The sequence below is a fragment of the Diabrotica virgifera genome, chromosome 7 (genome assembly GCF_917563875.1).
Source record: "Diabrotica virgifera virgifera chromosome 7, PGI_DIABVI_V3a".
Taxonomy (NCBI): domain Eukaryota; kingdom Metazoa; phylum Arthropoda; class Insecta; order Coleoptera; family Chrysomelidae; genus Diabrotica; species Diabrotica virgifera.
In genome coordinates this window covers 49,850,146-49,868,622 of record NC_065449.1, presented here as the reverse complement: position 1 = coordinate 49,868,622, position 18,477 = coordinate 49,850,146, and the positions used below count along the sequence as shown (strand labels likewise).

At 33.5% G+C, this 18,477-nt stretch overlaps 1 protein-coding gene across 4 annotated transcripts in view; it reads right to left on the bottom strand.

Annotated features, from left to right (window-relative positions):
- LOC126888265 (uncharacterized) overlaps window positions 1–18,477 on the bottom strand; it is a 183,656-nt gene that overhangs the window by 145,683 nt on the left and 19,496 nt on the right. For 3 of the 4 annotated variants that reach the window (XM_050656372.1, XM_050656371.1, XM_050656370.1), the window contains exon 2: window positions 15,928–16,166. In XM_050656372.1, the coding sequence (XP_050512329.1) occupies window positions 15,928–16,166 (239 nt within the window). Of the gene's footprint in view, window positions 1–169; window positions 3,260–6,771; window positions 6,880–15,927; window positions 16,167–18,477 lie in introns of those variants that run through there. The other variant, XM_050656373.1, reaches the window with a different exon arrangement.

Genomic DNA, 18,477 nt, shown 5'->3' with positions numbered 1-18,477 from the left:
GAACAATTTTTATGATTTCGTAATTTCAATAAAAAAACGTTAAAATTGTGGAAAATTAAAAAGATTTGGCAACAACGTAAAAACCATTTAAGGATCTATTCGGCACTTAGCCTAATGAGATCATTAGTACTTACTCAAATGATTAAGGAGGAAAGGAAATAAATAAAACTATTACGTAAATGTTATATTCAAAAATAAATAAAATATATACAACTTAAAGTAAAGAATAAATAAACTTACAGTAAAAATAAATTAAAATATTAGGCAATTCTTAAAATAAAATAAATAAAAGTTCAACATGTATTCATATATTAAGTCCCTGTAGAACTGGAAATTTTCCATAGCTGCCACCAATTGAACAATTTCAGCAGCTTTTCAAACAAAATTTTATACAAGATTGATATTTACATAAATAGGAACAATTTTTAGACTAACAACAAACAACTGCGTTTAAAATCTTCAATAGATTGAATTGCAAAGTACAACAATGTGTCATTTTCAAATAAATACATTTTGATGCTAAAAGTTCATTTTAACAAACTTTAGTCAGTTATACAACAAATTTTCAAACTTTATAAACGTTTCTACAATTTTACTATTCGACACTTCTTGTGTTATGGGGAAATTTTGAATAAATGGCAACGCCGGCGCTGCATGGAACAGACATATTATATTGGTCGCTTAAAGCGATGGGGCTTTGTTTCTGTTGTGAAGGTTTAATTGATTTAGAGTTAACTGTTACTTAGCTATGATTTAATACAACAAATTGAGTGGTACGTTGGCTTAGTCCAGTACAGAGTACTTGCAATGAAAAAAAGATGGATACAGAAGATAGAGTTAGAGGATTTGAATTTTTGTAGCTTGAAAGAGTTTTTTTAGTCAATGATTCGATTAAGATTTGATTGGCATAGTAGACGTTTAATAATTTTATGCAATGTTTGGCAACAACGAACTATAATAAATTAAGTCACTTTTCAAAATCAACTAAATTGTGTGTCTTACTTTTCCATAAGACAAGTTATTTTTCATATTGAGACTTTTCACCATTTTCAACATTTCAGACATTTTCAACACAATATTTGTGTATGTAATGTGAATAAAATTATGGTTTTAAGTAGTTTAATAATTTCGACGAAGGAAAAGTGGAAGTTTTCGAGATGTAGCTTTACAGAAGAATCCTGAGAATATCTTACGTAGATAGAGTCACGAATAAAGAAGTCTTGCCAAGACTTTCAAAAGAAACGTGATAGAAGATTTTTTCCGACCATTATTGCAGTACCTATATGGGAAAATTGTTACGATGCGAACAGTATTAAGAGTACCAAATTTCAAAACCAAGGCGAATGATAGGAAGGGATGGAAGCTGATTCTGGAACTGGCTAAGACTCACCATAGGTTGTAGGGGGCGTTCAAGTATTACGGAACGCGATTTTTGAAGATTTTTGACCCCCCCCCCATTCCCCTATGTAACGCACCGTAATGGGGCGTTAGAGCCAACGATGATATGCGAACATGTCACAGAACTAAAACGTAATATATCAGAGATGGTAGATGAAAAAAAGACAGGTAAAGAAGGAGATACTACCAAAACTAAAGGATTATAAAACAGCCATCTTAAGTTTTTTTTTAAAACCCAAAATTAGGCTGCATTAAATAAAGTAAGCTGCAACCGATATGATCTACAGAAGAGAACATCGAGATCATAATATTTGTTTGTTCAGTAACTCCAAAGATTAAGCACAAACAATTTAAGTCTAAAGTTAAGCGAAAGACTTCCCTAAAGGATTAACGTGGTCCTTCCAGCCTCCAGCATATGGAGCACCAGATTTTGGGTGTCTCTCTCTGAAAGACCGAATCCCAAATGAAGAAATTCGTTGTAGAGCAAAAACAACAAAAATGTTATCGAAAGAATCTCCTCGCTAAATTGGATTTGGGCAAGATACGTCAGATTATCAGACAACTGATGGACAAGTTTTGTTCAAGAGGTCAAGACAAGAAGCACTACGGAGCATACAACGTTCACCAACCAGATGGACTGACGACGCGTGAAGCATGTTAGCAGTAACTATGTAGAAGCAAGCCGCACAAGACAGAGACAGATGGAAAGAGGTCAAGGAGATCTATGTTCAACAATAGACGCATACAGTTGATGATGATCCAAAGATGAGATTAAGAGAATTATGTGCTTTGGTCAATTCTGAAGAGTCGAATAAATTTGCTTTAAAACTGTACCACAAGAAGTAATCTATTGAACAGTAGATATGGAAAAACTACAGTGTGCTGCCTTTACTAACTTTGTCATTTTCAAATGCATATTTAATGATAGGCATTCATGGAAAACTCCATATCGATAACAAAAATCTTAATCGAATCACCAGCTTACGAGAAATCACAGAATATAAAAAAAATCGAGATCTTCTGGTGATTATATAACAATACGTTCAGTTTTCTATTAGATACAGGCGACTGAAGGAAGTGCTAAAATCGGCAACAATGCTTAGTCTACTACCGTTGTTTATTCGCCGAATAACGGCAGAGGACGGAGCGACGGAGTTAGAATCACCGAGAATTAGGTGTATTCGCGTGGGAAGAGGGGGACCATCTGGTACTTGACGGAGCGCAGTGTTGCCATATTTAGGCCGTATATCTAATTTAAAACTAAACATCTTGTATGTAAAAAACTTATTTTAAAATGTAGACAATAATTGTATTTTCTTTTTCGTCAGGGTTGTCTTTTTTGTTTCCAGGTTCCAACAAAGAACTATTTTCATTATTTGTTCAACAAAAATGATTATATTGTTAATACTGATGATTGCAGGAACGTTTATAACAATCGGACTTTGAGATCCCAAAAAAATTCTTGCGCATTCTTTAAACACGAATTTATTTAATTCAAGTCAACATCACCAGCGTTGGCTTAATTTTTCTGGTTCTCGACGTTAAAGCCGTTGTTTTTAATGTAGTCCTCAGTCCATTGCATGAGGTCTAGATAAGAGTTGAAGATAATGAAGTCTCTTCTGCTTCTCTGCGACTCGTCCTTCATGTTTTTGTATTCATCGGGCATGTCGCTTTCGCTTACAGGATAGGGCTCTACTTTTCCTTCCTTCAAAGCTTCCTTCATCTCGCATAATAATAGTTTCAGTTGCCATTTTTCGTTTTCGAACACTTGGGCGCGAATACCGCCCTCGTCGATTAGATGTTGGAAAGCCACAGCCAGTATCTGGTAGCTGCGGAACAATTCTTTCATAATTTCTTCACTCTGAAAAAGAAAACTCACGTTAATGCGGGCACTGCACAAGAATAATATGTAACTAACTACAGAAGCTTCATGAAATGTAAAAAATGTTGAAAGAGTATGTTTTTGTTCGTTTCTTCTTTACCTGAAATTTTCGGCATTGTATTTACTTAAAATATGCAGTCTATTTAAGATGACAAAGGGACTAAAGGGTCCACATCCCCTAATCTGCTCAAAATATTCCTGGAAAAATCCTGAAACCATGGAAAAGAAAGTGCGAGAGAATGGGTAAACCAGTAAGGAACGAATATCCATATACCCTAAGTTTTGCTGACGACCAAATAGTGATCGCACAAGACGACGTTGACCTCAGTTGATGATGAAGAATCAGGAATTTACAAAGAATGGGATGGAAATAAACCTAAAGAAAACTGAATACTTAACAACTAAGAACACAGAAATAAAACAGATGGAAATAGACAAAGGTAGACAAATCAAAGGAACAGACAAGTACAAGAATTTAGATTTCATAATATCAAACTTCATAATATCAAACAAAATAACAACGGAAGAAGATACACAAAATAGAAGAGGACAATCAAGAGACTGGATACGAAAATTGAAGCCTGTACTGTGGGAGAAGAACATCAACATGAAAACAAAAAGAAGAATGATAAGACGTGTCCTCACATAAACCAAAACCCACAAAATCAAAAACACAATAAGAGCGGATGTGGAATTCAGATGCAGAGTAACAAAAAGAGATAAAATAAATAACATAGATATTTAGAAAAAAATGTGAATTGACTCATTCTATAATAGACTACATCGAACATTATGTAGAGAATTACGGACATGTCAGAAAGAGCAGACCAAAATCGTTGGATACATAGAAAAATAGAGTGGAGCCCGATAGAAAGAAGGAAGAGAGGCAGACCCCGAAGATCATTCAGAGATGAAGTGGAAGAAGCAATGGAAACAAGAAATCTACAAGAAGGGGACTGGTAAAATAGAAAGAACTGGAGAGAACGATTGAGTGAAGAAATACAGTGAAACCTGTGGAAATCCGTAGTATATATTTATAGAATACAGAAAATTTCAGTTTTTGTTGTTATTTCTTAAGTTGCTCCTACTTCGTGATCCTTCTTCCAGTGCCGTACGCTATGCAGCTTGTACAAGTTCATGTTGGTTGGACTAGGACTAGGCGTAAGGATCCTTCTTCTGCTCTTATTATTATATTGATATCAGGTATGTCACATCAGTTTCTTATGTCTCTGAACCAAGAGTGTCGTTTGTGACCTGGTCCCCTACGACCTTTAATTTTGACCATTAAAATGATTTTTAGATTGACTATCTAAAAAAGCTCTATGCAGAGGAAGAACAAATGATGGTAGAACCGGAAACACCAGAAATTACCACAAATGAAGATATTAATAAGTACACAGGAAGTACGAAAAACACTTGAAAAGCTTAAGAACAGAAAAGCTGCAGGTAAGGATGGAATACCAAACGAATTACTAAAATATTGTGGAACAGCAATAACAGAACAATTAACAAAATAATTAACAAAATCATAAAACACAATAAAATACCGGAAGAATGGAGAACGAGCGAACTAATTGTACTATTCAAAAAAGGAGATAAAAAGCAGCCAGAAAACTACAGAGGTATCAACTTGTTAAATACTACCCTAAAACTTACAACTAAAATTTTACAAGACCTGAATTATCCTACAATTATCCATGAATCAGAGGATAAGTTTAGCAGATGAACAACAGGGTTTTCGTACTGGAAGATCGTGTACAGATGCAATATTCGTCATAAAGCAAATTACTGAGAAATCACTAAAGTATAATCGACCAGCATTTCTATGTCTGATTGACTTGAAAAAAGCATTTGACAGAGTAAGACTCAAAGATGTAATCTATCTTCTGTATAATAGAGAAGTCCCTCTAGATATCATAAAAACTATTAAAAACATCTACCAAAACAACAAAATGGAAGTCAGAATAGATGGACAACTTACAGAACCTATAGATATAGGCAGCGGAATAAGACAGGGAGACTCATTGAGTCCTATGCTCTTCAATTTAATCATGGATGAAATCATCAAAAACGTCAACAAAGGACGAGGATATAGAATGGGAAACAAAGAAGTAAAAATAGTCTGCTACGCACATGACGCAATATTGATAGCCCAAGATGAAGATAGTCTGCAAAGATTAGTCCACAGATTTAACATAAGAGCAAAAGAATTCAATATGACAATTTCATCTCAGAAAACCAAAACAATAGTAATTAGTAAAGAACCAACCAGATGTAAAATAGAAATTGATGGTATCAGTATTGAACAAGTAATGAAAGTAAAATACTTTGAAATTAGATTGTCAAGTTACGGAGACCTAGACAATGAAGTGAGAAATCAAGTACAAAGAACAAATAGACTGGCAGGATACCTTAATAACACCATATTATGGCGAAACCGACATATTAACACTGAGATGAAGTCAAAAATTTATAAAGCCAGTGTAAGACCCATAATCACATATGTATCAGAAACAAGACCCGATACAACCACAGCACAAAGACTACTGGAAACGGCAGAGATGAGAGTACTGAGAAGAATTGCAGGAAATACACTGAGAGATCGAAAGTGGAGTGAAAATATCAGAAGACAATGTAACGTACAGAGTATAAACGAACGGACGCTAAATAGAAAAAGAGAATGGAACAACCACATAACTAGGATGTGGGAGACACGTGTGGTCAAAATAGCACGAGATAAATCACCAATCGGTAGAAGAAGTATCCGGCCGACCGCGCAAAAGATGGAGTGACAACCTTCCGTAGAGGTATCAATCCGCCAATGAACAAGCAGAATTGCTTATAAAGAGGAAGAAGAAGAAGAAGAAAAAGAAGAAGAAAATGATTTTTTAAGAATTCTGTTTGATACCTCTTAAAATATGGCTTGAACTGAGACCTTTCGCTGTTTAACGATGTTTAAAAACTATTTTTGGGTATTGGTCCAGGTATGGAACAGGTGCTGATAATGGTGTTCAGACCACTATCAGATCTTCTCTAATTCTCTTCTTCAGGTTTGCCCATGAAAAGCTCCATTTGCCATTTTTGTTGCTATGGCTCTTTTTCGGTCTTTATGATCTTCTGATCATGTTGTTAAATTTCTTTATACAATATGACCATGTCATATAACTTATTGTTTCTCTAATAGTGCAAATTGTGCGAACAGATAATTTTTTATATTTACGGAAAAATTAAACTTGTTATGCACAAAACAAATGATAGAAATAATGCTATAAAGAAGCGTGAAATACATAATATAGCGCATGCTTTATGAACATAGAGCAACGCTCTATGGTGTTCTGGAACAGCTAGCGAGTTTATAGTGGTGTTGTGGAACAGTTTTATGGATCCTAGGATGGAGTGAAATTTGCTAACAAAACTATCACTAATACTACTACATGCAAGCGCTTATAGTACTATAGTACTATAATTTTAAAGATAAATATTTTAATTACCTCTTGGTCTCCTTTTAAATATTTTGTACGTGCACGATTTTCTAACCATGGGTAGGACCATTGAGGATTATCACGATAATCAAACTCGTTGCCTATAGTGTAGAAAGCCTGAAAGAAAAAATCGTTATAGATGTTTATTTTATTGTACAAGATCATGTAAGTTTTTTGTACATGTTAGCTTTTGACAGTATAGCAAGTTTTATTGTATTACAATGTTTTTAGAGTTTTGTGTACGTGTTAACTTTTGAACCCGACAAACTTTTATTGAAAAGAACTATGCGTTTTAGAAACAAAGAAACGTTGACTTCAAAGTTTGATGTCAAAATGTAGAAAAGATTTCAAATAAAGATTTCCATTATTCTGTAATTTAGATAGCAATTATGTAGCAATAAATACAAGCTGTCTAATAGTAATTTCATAATTTTCATTATATGTTCATTAATTTGTTCGAAGTAATTTTTTCACGCTTTATGTTAGTCCTGTCAGCACTGACAGTCCATGGAGGGCCATGGTCGCCCGTTGGAGTTTCTAGGTTCTAAATAGTGTGGAGGCCAGCTACACGCAGGCTTTATGTCTGTTACCTATCTGAAGATAGGTAACAGATTGGAGATTGTGTTTACCATCAAACGCATAAAACTGCAGTATCTGGGACACGTTATGAAAAATCAGCACCGTTACTCCCTGCTGCAGTCCATATTGAAAGGTGAAGTCAAAGATAAGCGAAGACCCGGTAGAAGGAGAATATCATGGCTGCGGAATTTGAGAACATGGTTTAAGAAAACTTCAACGGAACTGTTTCGAACCGCAGCGAGCAAAAGAGCTTCTTCAAAATTTAAAAAAACACGTCAATTTATATTGGGAGCGGGACGAATTTTCATGCAAAAATCATGTCCCCGCATCAACCCCTACTTTTTTTTAAATAGCAAGTGTAGTCGAGTGGCACATCATTTGAAAGGTAATTTTTTTCTCTACACGATACTTTATTTCCTTTTTTAATTTACGTAATAAGTTTGAAGATAATTTTGGTTTTAACAAATTTATTATAAATTAATCAAATCCAAAATTATCTTTAAAGTTATTCCAAAAATTAAAAAAAAAATGGAGGGTCGTATAGAGAAAAAATACCTTTCAAATGATGTACTAGGGATGGGAAAAACCTACCGGTTTAAACCTAAAACCGGTTTTTTTACTTCGCAATAACCGGTTTTACCGGTTGTTTTTTATCCCAGTTATAACCGGTATTTCCTTTTTAAAGTAAAAACCGGTTATTAAGTTTTTACGGTGATTAGGATTAGGTTAGGTATTATTTTGGATCCCAATCATAATTATTATTCTCAAGTAATTATTCTAAACAAAACCATTATTCAAATTTTATTTTATTTTATAAATACAGAAGCAAACTGAAAGTGCAATCTCACATCAGCCAGAAACAATTAGTAAGTTTTATTATAATATTTCCTTGAAAAGGTATTTGTAATCATAAAATTTACATAAGAAGTGATCTGGTTGAATTGGACGCAAACCATCTATTTTTCACACTTGGTATTTGTAATCATAAAATTTACATAAGAAGTGATCTGGTTGAATTGGACGCAAACCATCTATTTTTCACACTTAACTCTTGACATTGAAAGTGGGAGAATGACTTTTTCTGATTACCAAAAATAAGGCTCTGACTATGAATATCGAATTACTGATTACGAATCTCCAAGAATTTCCCTACGTTTTCAAAACGATACACCCATTCAGGAAGTATTAAATGAGTTAAAATGTACCTATTCTACAAATATACAAACGTGTTAAAATAATACATTATGATAATTTTTTTTTGATGGTAGTAAAAATAAAAGATAAATTTCATTATCCAATTTATTTTTAAGTAAAATATTTATGTTGATATTATTTTTTTAAATCCCATTTCAAAGAGTCTGGGATAATAATAGTAAAATAATAAATAAATATATTTATTAATGGAATAAAATGGTTTTATTAAAAATTGTGTTTTATTTATATTGATATTGATGTCCTTTCGATAGTACTAATTTTCATCATATTGATATCGAGTGGAATGGAGTATCGCAAACTAAAGTGCATTGTAAATGTAACTTTGTAACCTATTGGATTAAAAAAACCAAAAACCGGTTTTTCCAAAAACCGTTTTTTGGGCCGGTTATAACCGCCAGGTTAAACCGTAAGCAAAAAAACCGGTATAACCGAAAACCGGTGTTTTGTCAAAAACCGCCATCCCTATGATGTACTCCGAGTTTCTGAGGGGGGGGGGTCAAATTTTCGTTGGACGTATTGTTTAAAGTGTCCAACAGCGATTGAGCTTCACATCCCTTTCTTCCAGTATTCTATGCTTTGTTCTTATTTTCACTACTTTATTTCTTCCATTTCTATTTTCTTTAAATATTTTTTTATTAGCCCTAAAATTTTTCTTATGTATGCGTACAGATTAATTTTTTATGTATAAATATTAAAATATAATTTTAAATAACAATTAGATTTTTTAATATTCAAAGCCGACCTTTGAGGACGGAGAATACGAGTTGTAAAATTTTGTTTTACAAATGCCATTGTGGCTGTGGAAAATACTTTCAATAATGATTGACTGTTAGGAGAGGAAGTCTAGAATGGGCTTAGCGAATTACAGTGACTTCCTTTCGAATAAATCGAATAAATCGATAGCTGACTTAACTAATCAACAGGGCCGTGCAGACGATACTCAGTCGTTGAAGAATCTGTTGTTTGGTAGACGAATTGTTATAGTTATAGAAAAATTTATATTGAATGTTAGTTGACGAGGGTCTATATAACATAAAATCTAAAATTTAAAACTCAATTTAAAAAAAATATCAAATATTTCAACAAAATGAATGTGTTAAATAAAAGTACCATCACGTTAATTGTTAATAGAAAAAATATCTTTCAGATTTGGATAAACAGCTCTTTGCACAAGCTCTAGATGAAGCACCAGAATAAAAGGAAAGGAATAAAAATCAATGCAAAAACGTGAACATCAGGTACGCCGATGATACAGTACTGATTGCTAGCAGTGAAGAAGAACTACAAATTCTGTTAACCAAAGTAGTACGAGAAGGGGAACTTTATGGCTTTAGCTAAAGGAAAAAAATTAAAGCAATGGTAATTTTAAAAAAGCACACATCAGTTATAAACATACTAGTCAACAACAATCCCGTTGAACCAGTTAAAAAGTTTAAGTACCTAGGATGTTGGATACATGAAACCTTAGAACAAGAACAAGAGGTTAAATGTAGAATATAACAGGCAAGAAACACCTTCTTAAAGATGCGACAGTTACCCACTACCCGTAATATTGATCTGTCCCTACGATAACGCATGATAAAGTGTTATGTATATAGTGTACCATTACTCGGCATGGAAGCTTGGACGTTAACAGTCAGCTCGTTACGACGTTTAGAGAACTTTGAGATGTGGGTATTTGGTATTTCGTCGTATGCTGAAAATTTCATGGACAAAGCGCGTTAGAAATGAAAAAGTATTAAGGCGTATGAATAGAGAACGTGAACTCACAGACATTGTCAAGAAACGTAAAACATCTTACCTTGAACACATACTTAGACACGACAGGTATAACTTCCTTCAGCTTATTATACTTACAAGGGAACATATAAGGAAGACGCGGTCCAGGTGGATGACAACAAAGCAACATCAAAGAATGGACATAATTAAACTTTCAAAGTTTAATAAGGAAAGCCCAAAATAGAGAAGACCTTGCAGAAGTCTTTGCCAACCTTCGCTGAGAAGACGGCCCTAAAGAAGAAGAAAATTCCAATACCAATTCTAAAAAAGCTTCATATAAGAGCCTACACATACCCAGGAAAACGAGGACCATGGAACTATTGGTAGTAGAAGAAAAGAAATTTTCACACTTTTATAAAAGATTATTTATTCATCTTATCATTTGTAGATATTTCTTCTTAAGTTGTAGGAAAGAAATACAAAAATCTTCGAGTTTACTTCTATTTCATACAATATTTTTTATAGTTACGGACGGTCCTGTACAACAATAGATATTTTATTAATGGTAGTAGAAAAACACATTTTACCGGATGTAAGGAAGACGTTAGTTATTTACATCCGATAGACAAAGACAACAATAAACTGACTTTAAGTTGAGAACAAGACAAAAAATATGATAGTGTGTAATCAGACATCATGACTGTGGCGGTATAGTAAGGTACGTTTGGGGAATATTTATTAATACCGGAGGACGTTGGTAATTTCTCAAAAATTGTTAACGAACTTCTTTAATGTTTTACTATAGATTAAAATTATTCAAATTATTAACAAATTATGACATTTTTATTATTTGTTACGTAAATAATTTTATGTTAAATCTTTCCCATTGAAAACACCAAAATAATAATTGTAACAAATGAAAAAAAATGACAATATGGTCAAGAGAAGAAATTTGCCAGACTGAAAGGCATTTTCGAAATGAAATATTTTTTATCCCCAAAACATGTTTGGAAAAAATATGATTGTAGCAAGTTGTCCACAAAATGTCCATTTATCAATGTATTGATGGTAGGGGAGCCCAAGCGGGGATTTTTGCAGTTACTCGAGCGCGTCAAATTATTACATGGGGAGAAACATTGTATCCTGAAAATGTACCTCTACCTGCAAGGGAATTCGTTAAGGGGGGGCGGGCGAAAAAAAAATATATCCTTAGAAAAACTCGAAATTGTCAAATTAAGATAAGGTAAGTTAAGTACATGCAAAACAGTGTATATTTAAAAAATGGGTGAGTCCCAAAGTTCCACAAGAAAAAAGCGACTATTTCGCGAAATGAATGACAGATCGAAAAACTAAAAAATACGTGCTCAATATTTTTCAAAAATCTATCGATTGATACCAAACACGACTTCCCACGGAGAGCGGTAGGGGATAAATTTAAAATTTTAAATACGAATCCCGCGATATTTCACGCAGTAAACATCAGATCGAAAAACTGCAAAATACGCTTATTCAATATTTTTGAAAAATCTATCGAATGGCACCAAACACGACTCTTCACAAAGGTGCAGATTTGGATTCCTTACGTAAAAATAAGTAACTTTTATTCGAGACATTTTTTCGAATTAGGGATAGATGGCGCTAGAATCTAAAAAAACGATTGTTGGAAATGGAAAATTTAGTTAAAAATGGAAAGTCCCCACTAAAATGGAAAACTTTAATTAACTTTTTTTTTGTTTTAAGACCTACTCTTCACAACTCAATAGGTCCCCATAACGCTCGAGTGACTGCACATTTAGCATACTTTGCTCCCCTACTATGAGACATGGAAAATATGTTGTCGGTCAAATAATTTACCAAACTTCGAAGAAGGTTTTTTTTTGCTTCATTAAGAAACTGCCCAAGTTAAAGTTTTTTCAATCTTACATCTCTCTCTTCATAGTGGTGTTTTGAAATTATTGACCATAGCTCCAAAGATGGCTTTATAAGCCTAAAGCGCTCAGCTTAAATTTTTAAACACTTCAAAAGTATGTACTCTTCTTTTACCTGTCATTCAAATTTATAAATAGCTTCACGAAATGTACTTATATTTTTAACTTAAAAAAGATTTATATTGCATATTTATTTATGTTTATGCAGGTATCAGTTCTAAAATTTACATGCAAAAAAGTTCACACAACTTTAAAGAAGGTAATAATATTTCGTGTTAAATCTACAATTTAACAAATAATATATTTTTTTGTTGTTTTAAAAACATGTCTATTTAAAGTAAATATACAAAAATCACCAACTATAAAAAAATTAGTCGTGATAATTTTTGTTTTTGTTTCAATCTTGACCCACTTCATTTTCCATGGAAAACCTTGTTACACGCAAAGAAAATCAAAAACCAGCATTTAGTCCATTCACTCACGGTAAAATATTGCAAAACCTTAACTTTTAAAGAACCGCTTTGATTGACGTAAAATTTGGCGTACACATAGAAAACATGTCAAATAACAATAATATTGTGCCAATGTGTGTTTTTGCCCTGGGGGTGAATTTCACTCCATCTCGGGGGTGAAAAAATATACGATAATATATTCAAAATAAGTGCGGAAGTGACTGATTAATTTTAAGCATCTTTTGTTTTTTTGGTTTTTTGATTAGGTTTACACTTACATTTAGTTTACACGAGTTATTGGCGAATGAATATTTTCATTTTTTAACGTTTTTAGACGGTTTATCGCAAATAACTCAAAAATAAGTATTTTATCAAAAAAAAAAACAAATTGAGCAAAACTTTAGATTTTAAAAAAGTGAAAAAATGGTGTATGTATGAGGTCTCTATGCCCAGTAGACGGAAAGTTGCAGCTAATGAAAAATAGGTTCATATTTTTCAAATTCCAAATCGAATATTTCAACGAGAAATAACCAAAAAATTTAAGTACTTTTTTGGAACTCATTAAAATGTTTTAAAGTGTTAAAAAAATCATTATTTTTGTTTTTTAAAAAAGTTTCGAGCAGCAAAAGTTGGCAAGTTACGCTTAAAATAAAGTTGGTTCCTTTTTTTTGGTAAAAAAAATCGTGAAAATCACCCCCCAATTAGCATCCCAATTGAAATTCATGGTTACCGCTTCACAAGTTTCTTTGCTCGTGTATGTACTGTTTATATCACCTGTAAGTTTCATCGGTCAAAACTGATTATTTTTTAAAGGGCTGTAGGTGAAAGGGCTTGAACAAGTCACAAGTGCATAAAAAATTTTGAACATCAATATCTTAACCAATTTTGTCTTACAGAAAAACAGAAAATCCAAAATATTCAGAGAATCAAAACCTACATTGTTTACTCTGAGATTTTTGGTATTACTAATAATTTAATAAGTTAGTTTGAAAAAAAAAGCATTAAATTTTCAAAATTAAAAATTTTTACTTTAAAACCAATTTTTTTCAAAAATAAGCACTTTTAACCTATTAAACTACATATAAATAGTTTTTAGATGCTAATTAGATGGAGATTTTCCCTATTTTTTTGGCAAAAAAAAGGGATCAATTTTATTTTGAGCGCAACTTGTTAAATTTCGATACGATAAACTTAAAAAAACAAAAATAAAGCTTTTTTTAAATATTTTAAAACAGTTGTAATGAGTTTTCTCCAAAAATGCTTATAATTAGTCAGTTTATTCATTTCCAGGCTTACTTTGAACGTAATTCTTTCACCCACGAAAAGGGGTGAAACTCACCCCCTGGCCAAAAGCACACATCGGCATAATATCACTTTTTTTCTTTGACATGCTAGCTATTTGTATTACAAATTTCATATCAATCCAAGTGGTTCTTTTTAGAGCAAAAACCGTGAGTAAATAGACTGTTATACTTATATTAACTTTGTATTGCAGAATTGAATAAAATACTGTAAATTGAGTGTATCGTGAAGTGTAATGGTATCGGAATCATGACGTTTTACCATTTTCTGTCTATTGGTCCCTTAAATGTATTGGTCCCTACATTTTTTGACCATTTGGCTCTCATCAGTAGGACCAAAATTGAACTTAATGACAGAAAGATTGAGCATCTACACGTCTTCTTTAAGGTCGTTAGAATGTTGTTAGCCTATAAATAATCTGATAATTATCATTAACTTTATATTGCAGAATTGAATGAAATATTGCAAATTGATTGTATGTTTAGGTGTAATAGGAATTGGAAGCATGACACTTTACCATATTCTGACTAAAATAATTAGTCGCTTGAATGTATTGGCCCCTACATCACATTTTCCGACCATTTGGTCTCTCATCAGTTTTACGAAAGTTGAACACCAAGACAGAAATGTTGAGCATCTACCTCCGCTTAACATTTCCATGGCAAACAAAATCTCTTAAGCTTGTTATCCTATAAATAACCTAATTTACACCGAAAATTTCAGTTTCTTAAGCGACATAAGTAACTGGTATTACTTAAAAGATAAAGGCAGTTTTTGCTTATATTCGATTCAGAGTTGGACCACCATCTCCATATAGCTATTTCAGCATCCTCATGCCTCCTCAGTGAAGCTGTGCAGTCACAATTCTGAAAAGAATATAAACAATCTGCCTATTTGAGGGAAACCATCGCGATACAATGATTTCACCTTTTGAGACGCAATCTAGCGACATCTCTCGTATTACGAGGAAAACAACGAAAAGCCCTAAATACAAAGTTTACTACTTTTTAAACAATTAGGATAATTGAAATAAAAATATAATAAACAATATTTTAAATCTAAGACTTTTCGTTAATAAACTGCTTTCTGGCTGCATCCCGTATCTCCGGATTTTACAATATATAATCACAGAGACGACGAAAATAGGAGAAAGCAAAGAGGGGACACTTAGGCCACGCATTTACCTTCTCTTCGTCTAGGAAAAGGACCGAAAGACAGTTTCTAAATACTCAAAACTGAGTAAAAATGGAAAAGATAAAGGCAGTTTTTGCTTATATTCGATTCAGAGTTGGACCACCATCTCCATAATATAGCTATTTCAGCATCCTCATGCCTCCTCAGTGAAGCTATGCAGTCACAACTCTGAAAGGAATATAAACAATCTGCCTATTTAAGGGAAACCATCGCGATACAATGATTCCACCTTTTGCGACGCAATCTAGCGACATCTCTCGTATTACGAGGGAAACAACGAAATTAGTATTACCTACTTAATTAAAAACTGCTTATGTTTCATTTCAGTTCAGAGATGATCCACCATCCCCATACGTTCGTTTCGGTCTTTCCAGAGTCCAGATCTCTTCAGTGCTGCTACATTGACACATCTGAATCGAAACTAAACCAAGCTGCCTATTTAAAATTCTGCGTATCGAACGCTGTAGCGGTACAGCGGTAGCGACATCTATTAGAGAGGTTGGCATTACATTAAAATGTTATGTTTCACCTGCGCGTACTTAATATTCGGATTTAATTGTTCATTTGATTAGCTAAATTTAAGAATATCTGTTTATGCTGAATACAATCAGTTTTTTGCAACTTAAAAATCTTTCTTAAAAGCCATCATGAAGTATAATTTCAGTAGGTTTTTTATACCATTTTTTTATTTGCTACTTACGCAACCGTCAAGCTAAGCAAAATAATTTAAATTCTCTTCAGGTAATAATAAAAGAAAACAAAAATAAAGTACTTACAAAGCTGTCCTTCAAATGGTTAGCTTGTATTAAATTGTACTGTGCTTGAATAAGAAGATCTGATAGGTGCCACTTATTGAATTCTTGTGGCGGTGTTGTTGATAAAGGTTCAGCTGGTTCGGGAGAAGAACCACAAGGGCTCTCCCACCATTTATCATCTTTTGGGGCGGGTGCTGTTGATGCTGAATTCATCATGGTCAATGTAAGGTAAACTAACACTAATACAACGTTTTTGACACCTAAAATAAAAAAAGTAAGTAGATTAAAAAATATAACCAGATTTACATTATTAGCAAAATAGAGTATGGAAAGAAAATAATATATGTATATTGACTTTTTTATAAATAGAGGGGTGAGCAAAGTCAGCTGACAAATTTTCAAAAAATAATTATGTATTTACAATAATAAGTGTTCAAAATCAACCGATCTCATATTCACGGTGAGACAGTTATCAGAAAAAGCCCTAGAGCATAACAGTAAGTTGTTTCTCTGTTTTGTGGACTTGGAAAAAGCATTTGATCGGGCGCCACGTAACAAGATCTGGGAAATATTAAACCGTAGAAATGTGAAACCGAAGTTAATCCAAGCAATAAAGAGTATATCTAAATGTACACGTAATAATGTAAGAACGAACAATTGCTCATCTCTAGAATTCTACACAAGGACAGGTGTAAGACAAGGTGGTGTTCTGAGTCATTTGTTATTCATCACTCTGATGGACGAAATTGCAAAAGAATGCAGGGGTAAGGTAAAAAGAACTAGGGTTGGGGTGTATAAACTTCAACAGTTTACGTGTCAGAGTTGATATATGCCGATGACCTGGTAATTGTGGCAAAATCAGAAAAAGAATTGCAAGTGAATGTGAATGTTTGGAATGAAGCCTTTAAGAAATTTGGGATGAAAATAAATATTGAAAAAACAGAAGCTTTAGTAATATCGAAAACACAAGAAAATATAAATGTTAAGTTGAATAATGAGACCATTACACAAGTTGAGGACTTCAAGTATCTAGGATAAACAATGAATGGGCAAGGAAATATAGAACCAGAAATAAACAGCAGGGTAATGAGTGCAACAAAATTATACTATGCACTAAATAAAAGTTTTATTAGGAAGAAAGAAGTAAGCCTGAAAACAAAAATGAAAGTATTTCAAACCGTATACGAGCCGGTGCTACTCTAAGGTAGTGAAACGTGGACAGTGAACGACAACATCCGTAGTAAAATTCAAGCATGCGAAATGCGATATTTCCGTGCGGTATCCGGGGTGACCAGACGTGATCGTATAAGAAATGAAGACATACGTGAAAGGTGCGGTGTTGGAAGGACCTTAGACAGACTTGAAACGAAACAGTTATCGTGGTTCGGACATATGGTGAGAATTAGTGAAGGCAGAACTGTAAAGAGGGTATGGAAAGCGGCATCTGACAACAAACGACGAAGAGGCAGGCCAGTAAGAACTTGGAATGCAAATATTGGAAAGGCTTGCGGAAAAAGAAATATTGGGTGGAGAGAAGCAGAAAGACCTCGACACCGTAAGGTACAAGAGGACGGCTTAAGTAAGTAAGTAAGTAAGTAAGTGTTCAAAATATTCACCATTCATCTGTACACTTCAAATAAAGTTTTCCGAGCAAATTTATAATGCGAGCAAGCATATCGAAAGATCTTCGGTGATCGAACTCAATTGTAATCCAATGTTTGAGATCTTCGACCTTGTCGATCTTCGCGCAAAAACTCTTTTCTTAAGCATATCTCAGATTCCGAAATCCATAGGAGTAATGTCTGGCGATTTTGGAGGCCACTGCTCGTTTCCACATCTACCGATGAGAGAGCGGTGGAATTCGCTCATGCGTTGTTTCAGATGAAGCCAGCTGACTTATACCCGTCCATGTACATATATAAAAAAATAAATATTTTTACATTTTTGAAAACATCGGAAAAAACGATCACTAAGATCACTTTCCAGATCACTATAGTCTCTATAGAAAGATGATGGGAAATAATAACAAAAGGGGAACAGGGGAAATAAAGATTCCTAAAATGATATAACAGTAACATGAAAAGCAGGTTGGTTAGCACTTATAGAGAGAATGGAAAGTAATAAAATTCGTCCTACAGCACAGAAGCAACGCAGAAGACAAACGAACAAAGAGGACCACTACAAAGATGGGACAATATTGTTATTTGCCCTTTAAGTGTCCGTGGTAGCTATATTTACCACTGTTAAAGATTATTTTCCACACTATAGCAACGAGTACTATACCACAAGCACAAACAGTACTGCTGCAAAGGATCTTTTACAAAATTACATAGATATAGGCACACGACTCATGTATGCTTGCACCAATTCAAAGTGTTTTAGCAGTAAAAGTAAAGATAGTTACCTGTAAGCATTTATGTAAGGTACTTTGCCAGTGTGGTCGTTATAGTACTTTATTCTAGTTTTTAGTAGTGTATTCATTGAAATATTGAATAATAAAAAGTGCAGTAAAATGTAAAAACGTTTTGGCATGATAAAGAGTACCAAAGTAATTATTGATTTCGGAAAGTT